We start from the raw sequence: 18,566 nt of genomic DNA on the forward strand, positions 1-18,566 counted from the left end.
GCACGTGCATATAGTGTTTAAAATAGTGCTTGGCATGTAAGAAAATATACAAATGTTAGCTTTCATTATTAGACTTTCTTCCTCCTACTTAGCTACTCTGTACCCTTGAGAAAATAGATACTTGTACTAGCAGGCAGTAGAAACAAGGCAGAGAAAAAAGCTCTAGCTCTCAGCCTAGAATCGGAGCTCTCCATTCCTACTCACATGTGTAACTCTTGCCGAGGTCTTGGGCTCTGGACCTGTGTTCTCCTTTCTGCCTCAGGCCAACCTTCCAGACCTGACCATTTCTGGTTAGCCACATTTCCAGGCCTGCAGTACCCCCCCACCCCGCTCCACCCCCCCATTCTATCCTATTGCTGCTCCTCTTCCAGCCTGTCAGGTTGATGCTATCCCCACAACATTCACCTTCAATATTTGCAAGGCCCAGTCTTTGGTGAGTCATTTCACTTGGGGAGAAATTAGAACAGATTCTGATGAGCACACAGAAAGGCAAGTACGCTACTAGAGCCAAGTTACTAAAAGACAAAAACCTCCATTCTCTTGGGCTATAGACATTTTCTGACTCCCCAAATGAAAAAGAGAAATAGGGCATCTGGAGATTCTCTAGCCTTTGAGGTAATGCTGGTGCTGGTAGGCACATGTTTCCACAGACCACTAGAGGCCACATCCTGAGCTGGCTGGGAGAATTGTATTCTTAAGCCTCTGCTTCAGTGAGTACCTGTGGAGTAGTCAGTGTAGTTCCTTTGGAGATGTTTCCATGGTGTCCTCTGCCCTCTTTAGTCCAGCTGTTAAGACCATGAAGCCTACCCCGTACACCAGAGCCCATTTGGCACCAGCTACTTAAATTTAAGGCAATAATGCCTAAACTTACAAAAGGCAGCCAGTAAGCCAGCACCAAAACAGAGGGGAGGTTGCAGTTGTCCTTTTGTGGATCACCTCAGTAGCAGTGCCTGCCTCCTTTGTAAAATCAGATTCTGATTTTACGACTGACCCTGCACCCCACTTGTCAGCCAGGTGAGCCATCTCCCCATGGAAGTTACCTTCTCCCAAATGCAGTTCTGAATTTGGGGATTTGTTTCTGCTTGAATACAAAACATCAAAGAGGCAGAAATCACTTCATTCCCAGTCTTCTCACTGATACTCCTGGGTTCTGCTGCTTTTGCCTTGCCTTGACCTCTGGCACCAGTATATTCCTTGGTTTCTGGCTGCTTACTTGGTTTGTGGTCTACAGTTCTACCTCAGCCTCTAGTCCTTGCCATCTGACCTGGCTTCTAACTCTGCCTCACATCTCTGCTGCCTCATTTCTGACCCTTGGTTCTATTTTTTTTTTTTAAGAACTTTACTTATTTATTTGAAATTTTATTGGCGATCGGGAACAGCGAGTTTTTCCAGGCCCCATCAGCTCCAAGTCCAGTAGTTGTCTTCAATCTGTTGGGTTGTTGGAAAAGTAATGACACATTTTTGCAATGAAAAACATAGAAAAAATACATCATGACTTTTCCGACAACCCAGTAGATGTGGAGGGTGCAGCTCCTTGGTCCATGTGGGAATCTAACTGGAAACCTTGGTGTTATGAGCCTGCACTCTAACCACCTGAGCTAACTGGCCGCCCCCCTTGGTTCTATTTTGACTATGAACTTCCTGGCACTCCATATGCCTGGCCTACTGCTAAGCCTGTTCTTACCAGCCTTGCCTTAGCTTTCTCTAACCTGGCTAGTCCCTGTTTCTGCCCTGCGGTATCACACAGGTCCATGACATTCTTTTGGTTATTAAGGCTAGCTTTGGTCACCAGAGCTAACCACAGTCATGTAGCCCTCTAGCCTGATCTGGGCTGGCTTCTTCAAGAAGGGCCTGATCCCTGTGGAGCTCTGTGTTAGATGCTTTATAAGTATGTGATGGCTGTTAGATGAAAAGCCCACTAGCCATCTGGCGAGGTGTTTGGTGCTATTCTTGTCCACTGAACAGCCACTGTTTCTTTAGTCCTAGTTATACCCCACAGTGGGGCTGCTGCCTTTTGAGTTTTATTAAAAGTGAAAGAAAGCTCTGAGGTTGCAGAATGAGTCACGAGTTTGAATGCTTACCCTCTTTGGCCTCCAAGTTTGTGAAGTGAATGCCCATTTCCTTTGATTGGGTTAGCAGCCCCCGGGCCCAACCTCGTCACTCTTCTGTCCCCATCCTGCCAGACCACTGTCTGCCCTCCAGGGCCAAGGGCAGCATACTCGGTTGCTTGGACATGTCTTGCAGCCTGCAAATTGGACAGATGGAATCAATACTCATGAACCTGGAGAGGTCCAGGTAGCACAGTTAGTGACACTAGTTGCCTGGAGGGACAGCCTGCCATGGGAGGTGGTGTGATTGAATGGTGATTGGACACAGCAGCTGAAGATTAACCAAATTATGTCCCTTTGAGTTTAGATTGACAAACCTTTCTCACTTGGATTTTAAAACAACCAACTTGTACAAAAGATAGAAGAGCTGCTTTCTAATATAGGGCTGTGCCAGCATGAATCCTGGGGGTGGTCGGGTACAGATCCGGTGTGCACGTCAGCCCAAACTCATGTTATTACCAAGATTATGTGGACAAAGGGTTGAGAACTCATATTTATGGAGTTCCTTCTATGTGCCGGGCACTATGGAGTTTTACATAAGGTTACCTCATAACCCACAGGGAAGGCATCTCTGGTAAGGAAATGGAGTCTCAGAGGTATACTGAATTGTCCAGGATCACAGCCAGTAAATGATAGAGCTTTGATTTGAACCCAGGTCTCTCTGTACTTGTTATAAAATAGCGTGCTGTCTTCCCAGTTTAAGCGTCTTAATTCATACTTCCCTTGACTTCTTCACAGCCCAACCATAGGGCCAGGTACAGAGTAATAATAACTAAAGTTCTTTGAACACTTGTTATATATGTCAGGCACTGGTCTAAGCATTGTGCATACATTACGTACTTTACATACATTAACCCAGCCATATGAACTAGCTACTCTTGTTACCCCTGGTAATTACAACATCGCAAAATAATGACTTTATAATTTCATCCTTTCATCTGCATTTATTACTTGTCACTCTACAGTAAGGAAGAGCTGTCCCTTTTCCCCCATTGACTTATTAGCTTTCAGTATGGACACGTGGAATCTTAATTTTACTCAATGGGTTATAATCCATTGCTGTCATTCATGTTGATGCACAGATTGTCCCAGATTTTAAAACCAATGTTCTTAACCTCTTTGCCACTCCACCTCTTTATCAGATATTGTCCCTCACTACCTTCAGTTAGCGTGCCTATCTATAACAGCCTTTTTGTACCCTCTTGGTTTTTAATCTTCTGGGAAACAGGTAAACTAGTGCCAATCTTATCCAAAGTGTGTGTAAACTAAGAGCAAGTGGTCTCCAAGTGAGAACCTGACAGACTCTGCTCTGAATTAAATAAATAAGTTTTAGACATGGATTTTAGCTGCTTAGAGACCCTTCTCATTTCTCTTTGGGATCTTAATCCACATCCTAGATAAATTACCTATGACAGGTAATTCTGAAGATCCTTTTAGGTAAGGTGAGTAGACACAGGAGACTCACCTGACCATGTTAGATCAGATGTGGAGGAACCTCAGCTACATGAGAGATGGATTCTGGTTCTCTGACTTACCTGTAAGGACTGTGTTTGTGTGCATGGGAATTATTGAAATTCATTCATCTGTTTGGCAGATAATTGAGCCAGGTCCTGTACTTGTTGAAGGAAATGAAATTTCAAACCAGATAGTACAGGGAAAACCATTAACACTGCTGGTTACAGATATTGAAAAATTAACAAGGAAGAGAAAAACTAAAAGTATACTTATGCTTTTTAATAGTTATGATAATTAGAGTAATTTTTTAAAATCCTATCCATTTATACCTTCTAAAGCATTAACAGTTTTGAAGGTCAGTAAGCAGAAGATTAACATATTCAGGGAAAAAAATGGACGAAGGACATGAATGAGGGATTTGTGAGAAAAGAAACACAACTGACTGTTAAACATGTATTTTTTTAAAGTCCAACCTCACTATTCATCAAAGAAATGCAGGTTGAAACAGCAGTTTGATTCCATTTTCTGCTTACCAGCTTAACACATTATGAAAAAGAAAACAACACCCTGTTTTGGTGAAAGGAAAGCACAACAGTTATTCTCCTGTATCCTTTGCTAGTGAGAATAAAACCCGGGGCAATCTTTCAGAAAGGTAATTTAGTAATATTCATCAAAACTCTTAAAAATGCTTCTACTTTTTTTTTAAAGCTGAGCCATCCTGCCACCTGTAGGCAGCTCAGCAGCAGCTCAGCTTGGGCCAGGAATCGAACCAGCAACCCTGTTGCTCAGAGCTCGCATCTTGAGCGAGCTCTTTTTTTTTTTTTTAAGATTTTATTGGGGAATTGGGGAAGGGGAACAATGTTGGGGAATTGGGGAAGGGGACCAGCCAAGTCATTGTTCTTCAGTCTTCATTGTGGAGGGCGCCAGTCGCCACCTGGCTGCTTGTCGGCAGCTCGTGGCCTCTTAAGCTCAAGGTGCTGTGTTCAATCTTAGTTGCGGGTGGGTGTAGCCACTATCTCATGTGGGAGTCGAACCATCAGCCTTGTTGTTAAGAGTGCATGCTCTATCCACTGAGCCATCTGAGCGGTAGCTCAGCTCAAGGTGCCGAGTTCAGTCTTAGTTGCGGGTGGGCATAGCCCACCATCGAACAGACAATCTTCTTGTTACACCAGCTGAGCCATCCTGCCACCTGTTGGCAGCTCATGACAGCTCAGCTCGGGCGCAGCCTCACTGGCCCATGTGGGAATCGAACCAGCAGCTCTGTTGCTCAGAGCTCTCACTCTTAAGCCAACTCTTAACCAACTAAGCCACTTGGTCAGCCCAAAATGTTTATACTTTTGACCTAGAACTTCATCTCCTAGGAATTTATCCAAAGGAAAAAATCAGATATTGTGTTATTGAGATATTAAAAAATAATCTAATTGTTTTACAATAGAGGATTGGCTAATTAGAATGTAGAATAGCCTTATAGTGGAATACTATGCAGTCATTAAAACACATGGTAGACAAATATTTAAAACATGGAAGGTGTGTGTATATATGTGTGTGTTTAGAGAGAGTTTATATATGATCCCATTTTTGTAAAGAAAAGTATCTATCTATACATTGAAAAAGCTGGAAGGATGTATATTCTAAAACATTTTCTTCTTGATTATGTACATTTTCTGAATTTTCTATAGTGAACACAAGGAGCTCTTTTTGTATTTGAAAAATAAAATTATTAGCAGGAACATTACATAACAGAAGGGAAGCTAACATATACAGAGCACTTCCTGGGTCAAACACCATACATTTACCTAATTCAACCATGTACCAACCCTGTGGAGGCTCCGCTTCTGGTCCTACTCCCTCCAGTCCTTTCTCTCACAGCCACTGGAGTGATTCTTCCAATAGCAAAAGTTTGGAGGGAAAAACCCCAAACTAGAAATAGTGGTTACCATAGGAAATTAGATTAAGGAGATCGCTATCTGGGGAGACTCATTTTTTAATTTAATATTTCAATATAGTTTGCATTTTTTACAGTATGTATATCTTTTGAAGTGGGAAGGTAAAGCATATGTTGTCATGTTACTTCCCCCCTTTAAGCCCTTCAGTGGGTTACCTCATCTCCCACAGTTTGTCCACTTACACACTCTACTCCAGCTCTGCCTGCTTCAGGTGAAGCACTGAATCCAGGATTTGTAAAGGCACGGGGTCCTCCCACTTCGCTATCCCAGATCTAGCTATTCAGCCTTCAAGTCTTCAGTACCTTAAATACCACGTGCTCTGGAAGGCCTTACTTGATGCCCTTTTTTGGTTTCCCACTGCAAATGGTACCTCTTCCATCATAGCCTTTATAACACTTTGCTGTAATTTTATGCTAAATTGACGTCCTTCCCAGAAGACTGTAAGCTCCACAAAGGCACGGACCCTAGCACCTGGAACAGTGACTAGAACATAGTAAGCATTTGATAAGTAATCGTTGAATAAACACTTCGTCTTTTATAGTTGGGGAAACCAAGCCTTAGAGAAGTATTAAATAACTTATCTAGAGGCGCTCTCTCTCTCTCTCTCTCTCTCTCTCTCTCTCTCTCTCTCTCTCTCTCTCTCTCTCTTTTTTTCTTAAATCAGCTATATTCCCTATGCTGTACTTTGCATCCCTGTGACTATTTTGTAACTACCAATTTATACTTCTTGATCCCTTTACCTTTTTCACCCAGCCCTCCAGCTCCCTCCCATCTGGCAACCATCCATTTGTTCTCTGTATCTGTGAGTGTGTTTCTATTTTGTTCTTTAGATTCCACATTTAAGTGAAATTGTACAGTATTTGTCTTTCTCTGTCTGAGTTGTTTCATTTGGCGTTAATACCCTCTAGGTCCATCCATATTGTTGCAAGTGGTAAGATTTTATTCTTTTTTATGGCCAAGTAATATTCCATTGTATATATCCAATTGTCTTTATCCTATTGTCTGTTGATGAGCAATTAGGTTGCTTCCATATCTTGGCTATTGTAAATAATACTCCAATGAACACAGGGGTGCAGATATCTTATCGAATTAATGTTTTGATTTTCTTCGGATAAATATCCAGGAGTGGAATTGCTGGGTCATAAGATAGTTCTCTTTTTAATTTTTTGGGGAACCTTCATATTGTTTTTCAGTGGCTGCATTGATTTGCAATCCCACCAACAGTGCACAAGGCTTCCCTTTTCTCCGCATCTTTGCCCGTACTTGTTGTCTATTGATTTATTGGTGATAGCCATTCTGAAAGGTATGAGGTGATACCTCATTATGGTTTAATTTGCATTTCTCTGATGATTAGTGATGTTGAGCATCTTTTCATATGTCTATTGGCCAGTCCAGAGCCTCTCAGCCAGTAAGTTTCAGAGCCAGCTTTCCTACCCCTGTCTTTAACACTCACAGAGTTCATGTTCTTTCCATTGTACCATTTCTGAGCAGAGGCAAATCCAGTCTCCAATTATGCTTCCGAATCTGGGTCTCTACTTGCTGGGGCTTTCCTGCTTTTGACACTTCTGACTTTCTGATTTCTTTCAGTGTGGTGCAGGTTCTGCTTGCTGCTGGTGCTGACCCAAACCTTGGGGACGATTTCAGCAGTGTTTACAAAACCGCCAAGGAGCAGGGAATTCATTCTTTGGAAGGTAAGTGCAGGCTCCCCTGCTGTTCTGAGCACTCTCCTCCCTGTGGCTTCCAGGCACCCAGTTCTGTGCCAGCTCTACCAGCAACGCAGAGTGAGGGCCTGCAAGTCCCTTATCATCTGGGAACTCGTGGATAACCCAAAGGGCTCAGAACAGATGTCCTCCACAGTCCCTTCGGGCTCTAATTTATGTCACTTCAGAAGTCTTGGGGAATAAATTAGAGGCCTGATTTTACGAATGGAGGAGGGGCATTCCAACTGGTGTTCTCCCAAAAGCACCTTAGCCTGTAGAGCCTCAGATGAGCAGGTGGTGGAGCAGGTTTCCATAAACTAATTAAGGCAACTGCATGGAATGTGGATTTGTTCTTCTTCTACTTCCTGCAGACTTACCTTGTCCAATCCCTGCCCAGGACTAGAAAATGGCCTCACTGGTTTCTTCAGCCTCAGAAGTGCCTCAACATGACTCTGAATACTGCTTTTTTCTCCTCCTACATCTAAAATACAGTCCTATCTCTTGGACATGCCCTTCAACTTGCTGTATGACCCAGGACAAATAGTGGACCTCCTCTGTGCCTGGATGCCTATGCTTAGCCAATGGAGTGGACATCAGTGTCTACCCGGGGCATCGTGCAGGTGGTTGTCTAGACTTCTTCAGAAGAAAGAGGCAGTGTGCACCTGTACTAGGGCTTGGTCACATGTCTGTTCAAGGGTACCTGGGCAAGTCAGTCCGTGTTGCCTCGAGTGAGTAGTTCTTCAAAAGTAGGGTTGAGAAAAGGGCAGGTTGCTTTGACTACAGACAGAAGTGAGTATTTTACATTTGAGCTGTTGCTTGTCCAGACTGGTCCCGTTGCCTGCCCATATCCTGGATCACTCACAGAGGCTGAGATTCCTCTCAGTCTCCAGCAACAGGGCAGCTGAGCAGTGGCTGCTTTAGGGTTGGCAGTGATGCCAGCGGGACAGACAGCCATGCTGACTGCCTGAGGGTCAGAACATTGACTTGGAGGGAGGTTCAGCCAAAGGGAGCAGTGCACTCAACCATCAGAGCTGTCATGGATGTGGGTATGGTAGCCCAGAGAGAGGAGGTGTCACTGCTGCCCCAAATGGGCAGCATAAGGGGAATGTCAAGAGCATCAGAGCACCACTGCCCAGATGAAGTGTGAAGTTGCCCTTCCCCGCCTCTCCACCTCTCTAAAGCTGCTCCTTCCATCAAGCTCCATTGCTGCAGTTAGTTCCTCCTCAGAGCCTTTCCTGTTCTTGGCAATAATTGCAACCTGCCCTCAGCTGTGCTTTTGAATGTTCTCTAAGCCTTGGCCTTTTGTATGGTTATGTGAGCTCGCATCCGCCCATGTCTTTTCTTTCTTCCTCAGCTGACAGTTCCATCTGCAGGCCATGACCTATGCCTGTTTGGATTCCCACCAAACTGCTGGAGGAATTATGTTCACTTTATGTATCTAACAGAGGAGAATTGCATGAGTACCAAACTTGCCCTATATTTGCAGCCTGTTATGAGGGGACTCAGCTTGTGGGCTGTCCTCTCCTGACTCACACAGCTTTGCTGCCCTCAGCTCTGTCTTCTGTTCAGATGCTCTCACCAGAAAGCAAGGAGGAGCATTTGCTGAGAGGGCAGGGCCAGGAAGATGGGAAGAGGTCCTGCTCTCAGGATCCCAGCAGGACTTAGTAAGCATTTCTGATACCATAGAGTCTCAGAGCTGTGAAGCCGTCTAGTCCATCCTCTGCTATTGCACTGTCTCCACCCCCTGCATTCAAGTTTTGTCCCTTTGTGTTCTAATGGTTCTCCCTAGGTTGATGTTTATATTCAATATTCTAGATCAGTGGTCAGCAAACTTTCTGAAAAAGAAAAAAAAATAGATAGTAAACATTTTAAGCTTTGTGAGCCCTTTGGTCTCAGTTGTGCCTATTCAGTTTGGCCATTGTAGTGCAGAAGCACCATAGACAATACACAAATGAATGTGCATGGATGTGTTCCAATAAAACTTTATTTTCAAAAATAGACAACAGGCTGGATTTAACCCAGAGTCTGTAGTTGACCTGTTCTGGAAATTTTCTGCTTCCTTCCTCCATCCCTCCTTCTCTCCTCTCCCTCTCCTTCTCCCTCTTCTTTTCTCTTCTCTTCCTTCCTTCCTTCCTTCCATCTTTCCTTCCTTCCTTCCTTCCTTCTTCCATTTTAATCAGAGACTAGCACATAAAGTACATGATGGCAGGGATCTTGTCTAACTCAGCAATGCCTGCTTCCTTCCTTCCTTCCTTCCTCTTTTCTCTTTCTTCCTTCCTTCCTTTGTTTGTTTCTGTTTGTTTTTGTCAACCTCCTCTGAATTGTTTTAACTTTATTCTAGCCAGCCTACATTCTAGGTAGGTAGGTAGGTAGGTAGGTAGGTAGGTAGATGAATAGACAACAAAAATATTGAAAAAGGCTATTATATCCATCATGAAATAAAGAGAAAAATATTAAGTAACTCTTCTTATTCTGCATGACCTGCAAATTTAGTGAACAGGCTTTCTATGGATTCATTTGTTCACAAATAGTTTTTTAAAATTTTATTGATCACATTTCTATATAGCAAGCACTGTTCTAGGCACTGCTGAGTTAGACATGATGGCTACCATCATGTACTTTACATGCTAGCCTTTGGTTTGAAGCTTTATAAGGACTCTATTAAAGTACAGAGCCCTAGAGCACATGATCAGGACAATTTTGAAGCATTGCTCACCATTCATAACTGTAAATCCACCAAACTATTTTTTTCTAGCCTTCATTTCTCTACCATGCCCACAGAATTTTAAGAGTTTTTTTTTCAGATTTCTTGCTAAAATAAAAATATTTTTAGCATTTGTCATATTTCTTGCCCAGTAACCCTTTCTCAAAGGATGTTAGGTTATTCTGGCATGGTCTTCTCATCCTTATGGGACCCATACTGTGGTGCCTAAGTGTTTAAGAGCCATTATAAAAAAAAAAATTCTAGAAATTTTGTCAGGATAAACTCACTGTTGTATAGTTTGCAAGATCTACTTCTGCACTTTTTTTTTTTCAAATTCCAGGCTACCTTTGTCTGCCACAGTTTTCTGGCAGCCCATCCGATTTTCCCTGGTGTATCAATTTGGATGTGATCTGCTTTCCAAATTCATGGGCTCTACAGCTAGAAAGTGGCAGTCCTTTGGTATCATCCCAGGGCTCCGCTCCCTCCTTAGCAGACTAAGCCTTTAGCTCCTCCTTAGCCATATTTTTCTTTCCTTTTTCCATTTAAAGATGCCTCATTCTTTCATCCATTCAGCCAATATTTATTGATTGCTTACTGTATACAATGCACTGTATCCAGCTCTCGGTCATTCTCATTGATGAAGTAGACAGAAACAAAAGAATCCTGTGTTTGGTTCTCCTTTCTTTGGATGGGACTGACTTTTTCATGGGAAGTTACCTGACTTACAGGAAAGTGTGAGGAAGGTAGAGCAGAATAAGAGGTGCAAGCCCCTTGCCCAGATGTGTCTGGACAAATTCATAGCAAAGTCACAAGCTCAGAAAAGTTGGGTAGTCCTTCACTATTAGAGCATAGAGTCCGTGCCAAAGTCCATCCAGCTCACTGAATTTCTATAGGCACCTCAGCCTATGCTCAGTACTAAAGGGAGGTGGTGAGTTATAGCTTGTGACCTTGGCAAGACCTCCCTAATATATATCCCTTGTCTACCTCATCAGTATTGTTGAGATGATGAAAAGATAAAGTATGTGATGTGTGAATTGTAAAGAACTCTATAGTTATAATTGTTTATCAGTTTTATTTATAATTCAGCCTGCCTTTACTGAGTATCAGGCACTCTGCCAGATGCGGGGAATACAGAAATGAATATGCATGGCATAGCTCCTCCCAGTAAAGAAAGAAGCCAGACCTATGAACAAGGCACTGCAGTGCAGAGTGGTAAATGCAAAGGTGGATGTACAAAAGTTGTATGTAGGTAGCACTGGTACAGGTAGCGATGAGCCCTCCCTCAGGGCAGGCTGGTGTCTGGGACGTGTCACAGGGTAAGCGGCTTTGAATTGGGTCCTAAGGATGAGTCGGAAATTGCCAGGCAGACTAAGGGTGATGGACCTTCCAGGCAGAAGGAGCAACACATACAGAGACATGGGGTGGGTGGGTGACAGCGGGTGGAATCATCTGCCACAGTGCTGAGAAGAACAGCAAGGAGTAAGCGTGGAGAGGGAAGCGGGGTTCCAAGCGGAAGGGACCTTGTAAGACAATTCTAAGGAGCTCACACTTTTCTGAAAGCTGCCAAAGGATTTTAAGCAGGGTACTGCTCAGTTTATATTTGCATTTTAGATGGACCGTGGTGACATCGGAGGGGCGAAATTAGCAATGGCTCTTGAATTTTACAGGGTGATAAAGAATTGAGAATTGGATGAGAAGCTCCTCTCCCCCAAAATGCTCTTATAATTTCTGGGGGTTTCTAAAATGATCTTTGGGAACAGAGGGAACAGATGTTAGAAAAATATTAGGAGAAGGCTGAGTTCTCAGTGGAATTTGGGAATTGGTAGAAAAGGAGGTGCCCATGGTGACACCTCAATTTCTGATTTGGGTGAGCCTTTGGATGCGTGGGTCTGGAGTTCAAAGGAGAAGTCTGGAAGGAGATGGGGATTTAGGAGTCACCTGCATTTGTTTGATAGTTAAAACAATGGATGTGATTGAAACTGCCCAAGGAAAGGAGTTAAAGAGAAGGGATAAGAGGACAAGTCTCTCACTCAGGTGCCAGCATTTAATGCGTTTAACATGTGAAGAGGAAAAGAGGATCCAGACAAGGAGACCAAAAGGCACTGGAGAAGTTGCCTTGTTTTCTCTGAGAGGCTCTATATATCTGTTCTGCTTGCTCGGAACAGGCAAAGCCTGGAGAGGAAAGAAACTTTTGTGCCCTCCTTGCTGAGACTTTGTAACTGGTTTCCTGTCTCTAGTGAAATGCTGCTCCTGTTTTCCCTGTGGCTGTTGTTCCTTAGCAGAAAGCCTTCTCAGCTGGGCACATCACAGCATTTTCCACCCTTATCAGTGTTAGTGTTTCTGGGTAAATGGCAAGCCTACTGGTGCCGGTGATGCAGGAATGTTGGCATAGAAACCTTGTTGGCCTGACTACTTCTGTCACCCCTCAGAGTGGCATCTTCAGAGGCATGACGGTGTCCTGGAGAAAGTTCAGGCTTTGGTGCCAGTCAGTCATGCTTCTTCCAAACCCTGTCACTTACCAGCTGTGTGATCTTCATCAGGTGACTTAAGGTTTTTGAATTTCTGTTTTCTCATTTGTGGGGATAACAGTACCCATCTTATAGGGTTGTTAGGACCACTAGAGAGAATCGTATGTACAGCATGGATGAAGAATGTCTTTATGGAGGTGGGTCTGGGCTCGGTGTAAGGTAGGCTCAGTACCTGCATTGGAGGTACTGAGCAACTCACCGCTCAAGGGGCACTGACAGGCTAGATGTCTGCCCCGCAGGGATTCTATGAAGGGCGTTCTTGCCCTGGGACATTTGGATTATACCTCAAGGTCCCTGTGAGCTGTGATTTTTAAGGTTCTAAAAACTCTAGGCTCACTGTCAGAGCCAGAAATGAACTTAGAAGAAGTGGGATTTGAGCTGGGCTTTGGAGGGTGAAGAGGAGAGGGGAAAAAAGATATTCTAAACAGGGAACACAGCTTGAGCAAAGGCACACAGAGAAGACACATGTGGAGGGGAGCACAGAGATCACGGCTCCTTCTCTGCCAACTCATTCCCTGATCTTGGCCACATCCCACTCAGTGCCTTGAGCCCCACTCAGGTCCACTCCAGGAGAGTTCCACTTGTGGCTGGCTCATGGGTGGTAGGCCCCAATCCTCAGGTGGAGGAGGCAGTAAATTAGTGGTAACAGAAAACAAGTCGCCCAGCTGGGGATGCCGCTGGCTGCTTGCAAGTAACTGTTATAAACATTGGGTGTCTGGGGCTGTCAGAAATGCAAGCAAGCACTCCGCGCCTCTCTTATGTACAATTAAAACAATAAAACACGGCAGAAACGTGGCCAGAGCAGACTATAAATCAACTTCTCTTCTCAGCTCCAAGTGGCAGCTGAATAAAGATGAGTTGTGCAGAAGCCAGGTTGGCATAGGACCCCTCTGGGGGCAGAGGGCCTGGCTTTCTAGGCTGAACCTGCCATGGTCAATGCCACCTTCCCAGGTGGCCCCTTCACACAGCTCCAGGAGCTGCAAGTCCAGGCAGCTGACCTCCCCATCTCTAGGGACAAGGTGGTGCAGGCTAGCACATCACAAACCAGTAGACAAGTGCCCTGGAGTTCAGTAGATGGCTAGGAGTCCTCACTGGTGGTAATGGAACTGCTTTCTATAATATTTCTCCCCCTCCCCAGGACATGCCAAGGAGTGGTCTCATCCTAGCTCATCAATTTAGTGTAAGAGAACCACCTAGCACCCACTGTGTGCCCAGCCCTATCCAGGCACAGCAGAGAGAATGTATGCCCTGGGAGAGCTCAGGCTTAGATGGGAATAATAAGGCTTCCAAGGAAATAAAAATTTGCCTGAAGAGCTTGTTAAGACAGATTGCTGGGCCCCACTCCCAGAAATTCTGATCTAGTAGGTCTGGGGTGGGACCCAAGATTTTGCATTTCTCACAGGCCCCCACTCTTTAAGTGGCATGATCTAGACCACAGGTGTTAGTTGTGGCCTTGTGCTTGAACTGCTTTAGAAAGCTCATCTGGACCTTCTCCTCCCTGGAAGAGACCTTATTTTGCCACGTTAAGCTCACTCCTAGAGAGGCTGTGTGCTTATGCCATGGTATTATGGGAGTACAGAACATTTAATAGCTGTGACATCCAGGGCAATTTTCTGCACCGCTCAGAGACCCTGTCTCAGAGAGTTAAAGAAAGTGTATTTATCTCCAGCCTAAAACCTAGAAAATAGAAGGAATTCCATTAATGTAAATTTCTGTTTTTACATCATAATCATTATTCTCATCATACTCTCATGGAACTTCATGAGAAGACACAGCCTTCCAGATCCCTTTCAGTGGTAGCAAACTATTGTCCGCAAAGAGCCAAACATTATTTAGAGTCCAAGGAATGTCTGTCCATCACCTAACTGCGTGACCTTGGACAATTCCCTTTATCTGTCTGAGCCTTGATTTTTCTCATCTGTAGAGACTATTTCTTATACCATAGGTTTATTATAAAGATCAAATTGAAGTACGTATTTATGAAATAAGTTGAGAAAATACAAGGCATCGTGCAAATGTAAGGTGCTAGCGAGTACAGTAATTAATAATCATTAAGTTTGAAGACACTACCAAGACAATATTCGACAAGAATCCAGTCAGAGGTACAGATAACAAGGACCATCGGAACTCAGAGAAGTTTATCTCTGACTGAAGCAGTCAAGGAGGTAAAATGGTATTTCAGCCTTGAAGTATAAGAAGGTTTTATGGAGGGCCTGTAGGTAGGTGCAGTTGGGTATGAGCAGAGCGGCGGGGGTGTGTTATGTCCAAAACATTCAGAGGTGGGAAACAGGAAAATATGTTTCAGGCCAGCAAGTGAACTTGTTGGAGTGAAGCATCCACACAGCAGAAGATTCATTCGAGAGTAATGAGCGGTAAAGACCCAGTTAGTAAAGGGGCCAGATCAAATGCTTGGGCTTTATATCCTTTTGAAAGAGAGGAGCCTTGACGGTCTTAGAGGAGAGGGCACCCTGGGAACTGCTTCCTTCCATGGTGGAGAAGCAAAGGCAGGTAGGTGATAAGATGACAATGACAGTGATAGCTATAGCAGCAGGAGGCAACATTTATCCATAGTTACTGTGTGCTCACAGCAACCCTGTGATCTACACCACTGAAAGGACACTGAGGCAGAGATAATGCTAGCAGAGCTGTCTCCCACTCTTGCAGAGAGCCCAGCAACCATATCAGCCTATGTGGGCCTCACATGTAGTCAGCTCAGAGCCTCCGGCTTGTCCAAGGCTTGGACATCTATCTGGCCAAAAGCTGTTTGGGCAAGTTATTATTTTTAATAATGTCCCTGACTCTTCCTCATCATTGTCAGAGCGTGTTGCACCTTTAGAGCCAGTGGTTCTGCATGTCATTTCTCAGCAGTGCCGGCCACTATAGAGTCGCCAGGATGGACAACACACTGTCAGTCCATCAGGCCTTTTGGCTAACTTCAAGATGAAATGTATCAGCCAGTTAGGTTAATTGTGTCCATCCTTCTAGCCCTCCAAACCTATTATATATTTGACTGGGAGTGGGAGATAGACTAGTTGACATGTTTTATTAAAAAGAATAAATTTGATGCATTTATAAAAATAAGAAAATGTGGGATGGGGTGGCAAAGAACTAGTCTTGTGATTTTTAACTGATTTACATATTTTGTGTATAAATATTTTTTCATCAAAAGTTCAAAATCAGGGATGGGTCCCACACACCACACAAAATATATTAGAGACATTTATATGGATAGCAGGAAGGGAGACAGAGGGTTGAAATTTTCCAGGCACCCAGTGATTGATGGGGGCTGAGGCTCCCCCTGACGCTTTATTGAGTTTCCGATGATTATCTCTCGCTGAGACATTTTTTACAGATGACGGTCGAGCTGTCACAATGGACCATGGGGGAAAAAACCCAACAATAATAACACTTTAATCTTTTTACTGCACTGCTCCCTAGTATCTCAGATTCATCTTCCCTGACGCACGCAGTTCATTATTCTGCCCCTCCCTGGATGGGAAATAAAGGAAAATAAATATATATGTAGACATACTTACCCACATACATACACACACGCGGAGTATATAAAAGAGACCACCTCAGAACCAGAGAGGAGCAGAATTTATTGTTCTTTTTGCAAGTGTTGAGGTTTATTAGTAGAGATGCTGGGTTGGCTTGGAATTGGCTATTAATTACAGCATTTTGTATTTGTTTTTTATTGCAAGTTTTTAACATCTTGAAGAAAAGGAGAGGAGAGGCAAGCAGGTGTAAAGATGGAAGCACAGAGGGACCAAGTTTGGCCCACCTAGTAGCATAGCTGGCTGAGAGGCAAACAGAGCAGGCTCCCTTTTTTTTTCTTGCTGCCAGCCCTGCCTAGAGGATCCCTGGAGCTGAAATAATACTGCTTTGGTTAGGATGGGGGCAGGGGCGGGGATAGCGGGGAGAGAGTGAGCTCAGAGTAATTATAGGACAAATCAAACGCAACCTGGATACCTGTGAGCATGTCACCACTCTGAGTGTTAGGAGAGGGGGGAAGGAGAGGAGGTTCAAACAGGGTGTTGGTGGGTCTATAGTTAACAGAGCAACGGATTCTTAAGAGTTTGCCATAATCTTCTAATTTTTTTTAAAGTAGTCAGAATGGTGTAATGAATTCCCATGTACCATACAGCTACCTTCAGCCATTAACCCATAGCCAGTGTTGTTTTATCTATACTCCCCATCCACTTCCCCCACCTTCCATATTATTTTTACCACCTTTGAGACACATCAATAGCAATATAGGAATCTGATTTAGATCCTGATTCAAACAAACTATAAAACTGACATTTAGAAGACAATTGGAAATTTGAACTCTTTGAATTTGGTGGTGAGAAGGTGAAACGCGGGCTCTGGAAAGCTCCAGCTGGGTTTGTGGTCAAAGGAGGGGCTAGAGAGAATGCTACACTGACTGTCCAGGGCCACAGGCAGGGTCAACAGCCTGTCTTCTTAAAGTCAACCTTGCTGCTCTCCGCCTTCCCTTTCATGGGAAACAGAGAAGATGGGCTGGGGGTTCCTGTGGGAGGGCTGCACTTGTGTCTCCAGTAGAGTTAAGTGCTGACTCAGTCATCTTTTTAACTCATCAAATCTTTTCTGAACTTGCACTGTGTGCCAGGTCTCATGCTACACTATGACAAGGTAATAATGAGGTAGGCAGGGTCCTTTTCTTAAGAAGAAACCTTCCAGACTATGGGCAGAGAGGGTGGTATCTGTGAGAACCATTTTCAAGCAATGTCTGGTCGTCCAGCCATAGGCCAGCCTAGATGAGCATGAGTGCCTTCTCTGTATGAGGGCTAAAGAGATCTCTAAGATACAAGATCTATCCTTTAAGAACCTGTTTCCTGCTTGAGGAGACATCTTAACAACCATTCACTAAAGAAGTATTTATTGAGCACCTACCATGTTCAAATGTATACACATGAAGCAATCTGAGAACACATAAGACTGTATAAAAGAAAATGTTAACTGATTTGATAGAAGAAAGGGATATAAGTAAAAATCAGGCTGCTTGAATTGTAAAGGATGGGTAAAACATAGATAAATAAAAGGAAAGAATAGTGAAGCTGTATAGTGAAAAGAGTACAAGCCTTGGGGTTGAACAGGCCAGCTGTGTGACTGACTACCGATGTGACCTGAAACAAGCTAGATAACCTCTCTAAGTCCTGTTTTCTCCATTCATAGGAATAATAATAACAGCCTAGTATGGTTCTTGTGAGGAAAATAGTTGTGAAGATCCTAGCACAATACCTGGCACATGATAGTGTTCAATAAATGGAGGCCATTATTTTCCAAGAGTTATATATTTAAATGTCTGGTATTGGAGGGAGACTCTTAGTCCTGGGATATTAGCCTTCAGGACTTACCTGTGACTCTTCACTGAGTATGAAATCAGCTCCCAGCAAGGAGCCTGACATACTCGACAGTGTTGGTGTTAGTGGTGATTCTGGCCAGGGTTAGAGCGGCATTAGGAAGAGGGAAGGGCACAGTAATACACTTATTACCATTCATTGAGTCCTTACTACATGCCAGGCAATGTGCTCCACTCCTTACATACACTTTTTCGTATAACTTTATTGAAATTTAATTTACATACTATGCAGTTCAGTCATTTAAAGTGTATAATTCAACACTTTATGGTATATTCACAAGCAATGTGCAGCCGTCAACCACAATTAATTTTAGAACATTTTCATTACCCCATAAAGAAACCCCATACCCATTATCAAGCATTCCCCCTTTCACTTCTCAGCTCCCCCTAGCCCTACACAATCACTAATCCACTTTCTGTCCCCATAGGTGTGCCTATTTTGGACATTTCATATAAATGGAGTCATACAACATGTAGACTTTTTGTAACTGGCTTCTTTCACTTAGCATGTTTTCAGGGTCCGTCCATGTTGTGGCATCTATCAGTACTTCATTCCTTTTTCATAGTTAAATAATACTTCATTAATGGATTTGCCACATTTTCTTTATCTGTTCATCAGTTGAGGGACATTTGAGTTGTTTCTACTTTTGGCTATTATGGATAATGCCATATGTTTGTGTACAAGTTTTTGTGTGGACATAATGTTTTCTCTACATCCTTACCAGCACTTGTTATCGACTGT

General features: G+C 43.6%; 1 protein-coding gene across 1 annotated transcript in view; it reads left to right on the forward strand.

The window, feature by feature from the left end:
* CLPB (ClpB family mitochondrial disaggregase) overlaps positions 1–18,566 on the forward strand; it is a 135,021-nt gene that overhangs the window by 42,713 nt on the left and 73,742 nt on the right. Inside the window, exon 4 of the mRNA XM_019625652.1 lies at positions 7,097–7,200. Coding sequence (XP_019481197.1) covers positions 7,097–7,200 — 104 coding nt within the window. The remainder of the gene's footprint in view (positions 1–7,096; positions 7,201–18,566) is intronic.

This window comes from Hipposideros armiger, unplaced genomic scaffold, assembly GCF_001890085.2.
Source record: "Hipposideros armiger isolate ML-2016 unplaced genomic scaffold, ASM189008v1 scaffold_635, whole genome shotgun sequence".
In the NCBI taxonomy this organism is placed as follows: Eukaryota; Metazoa; Chordata; class Mammalia; order Chiroptera; family Hipposideridae; genus Hipposideros; species Hipposideros armiger.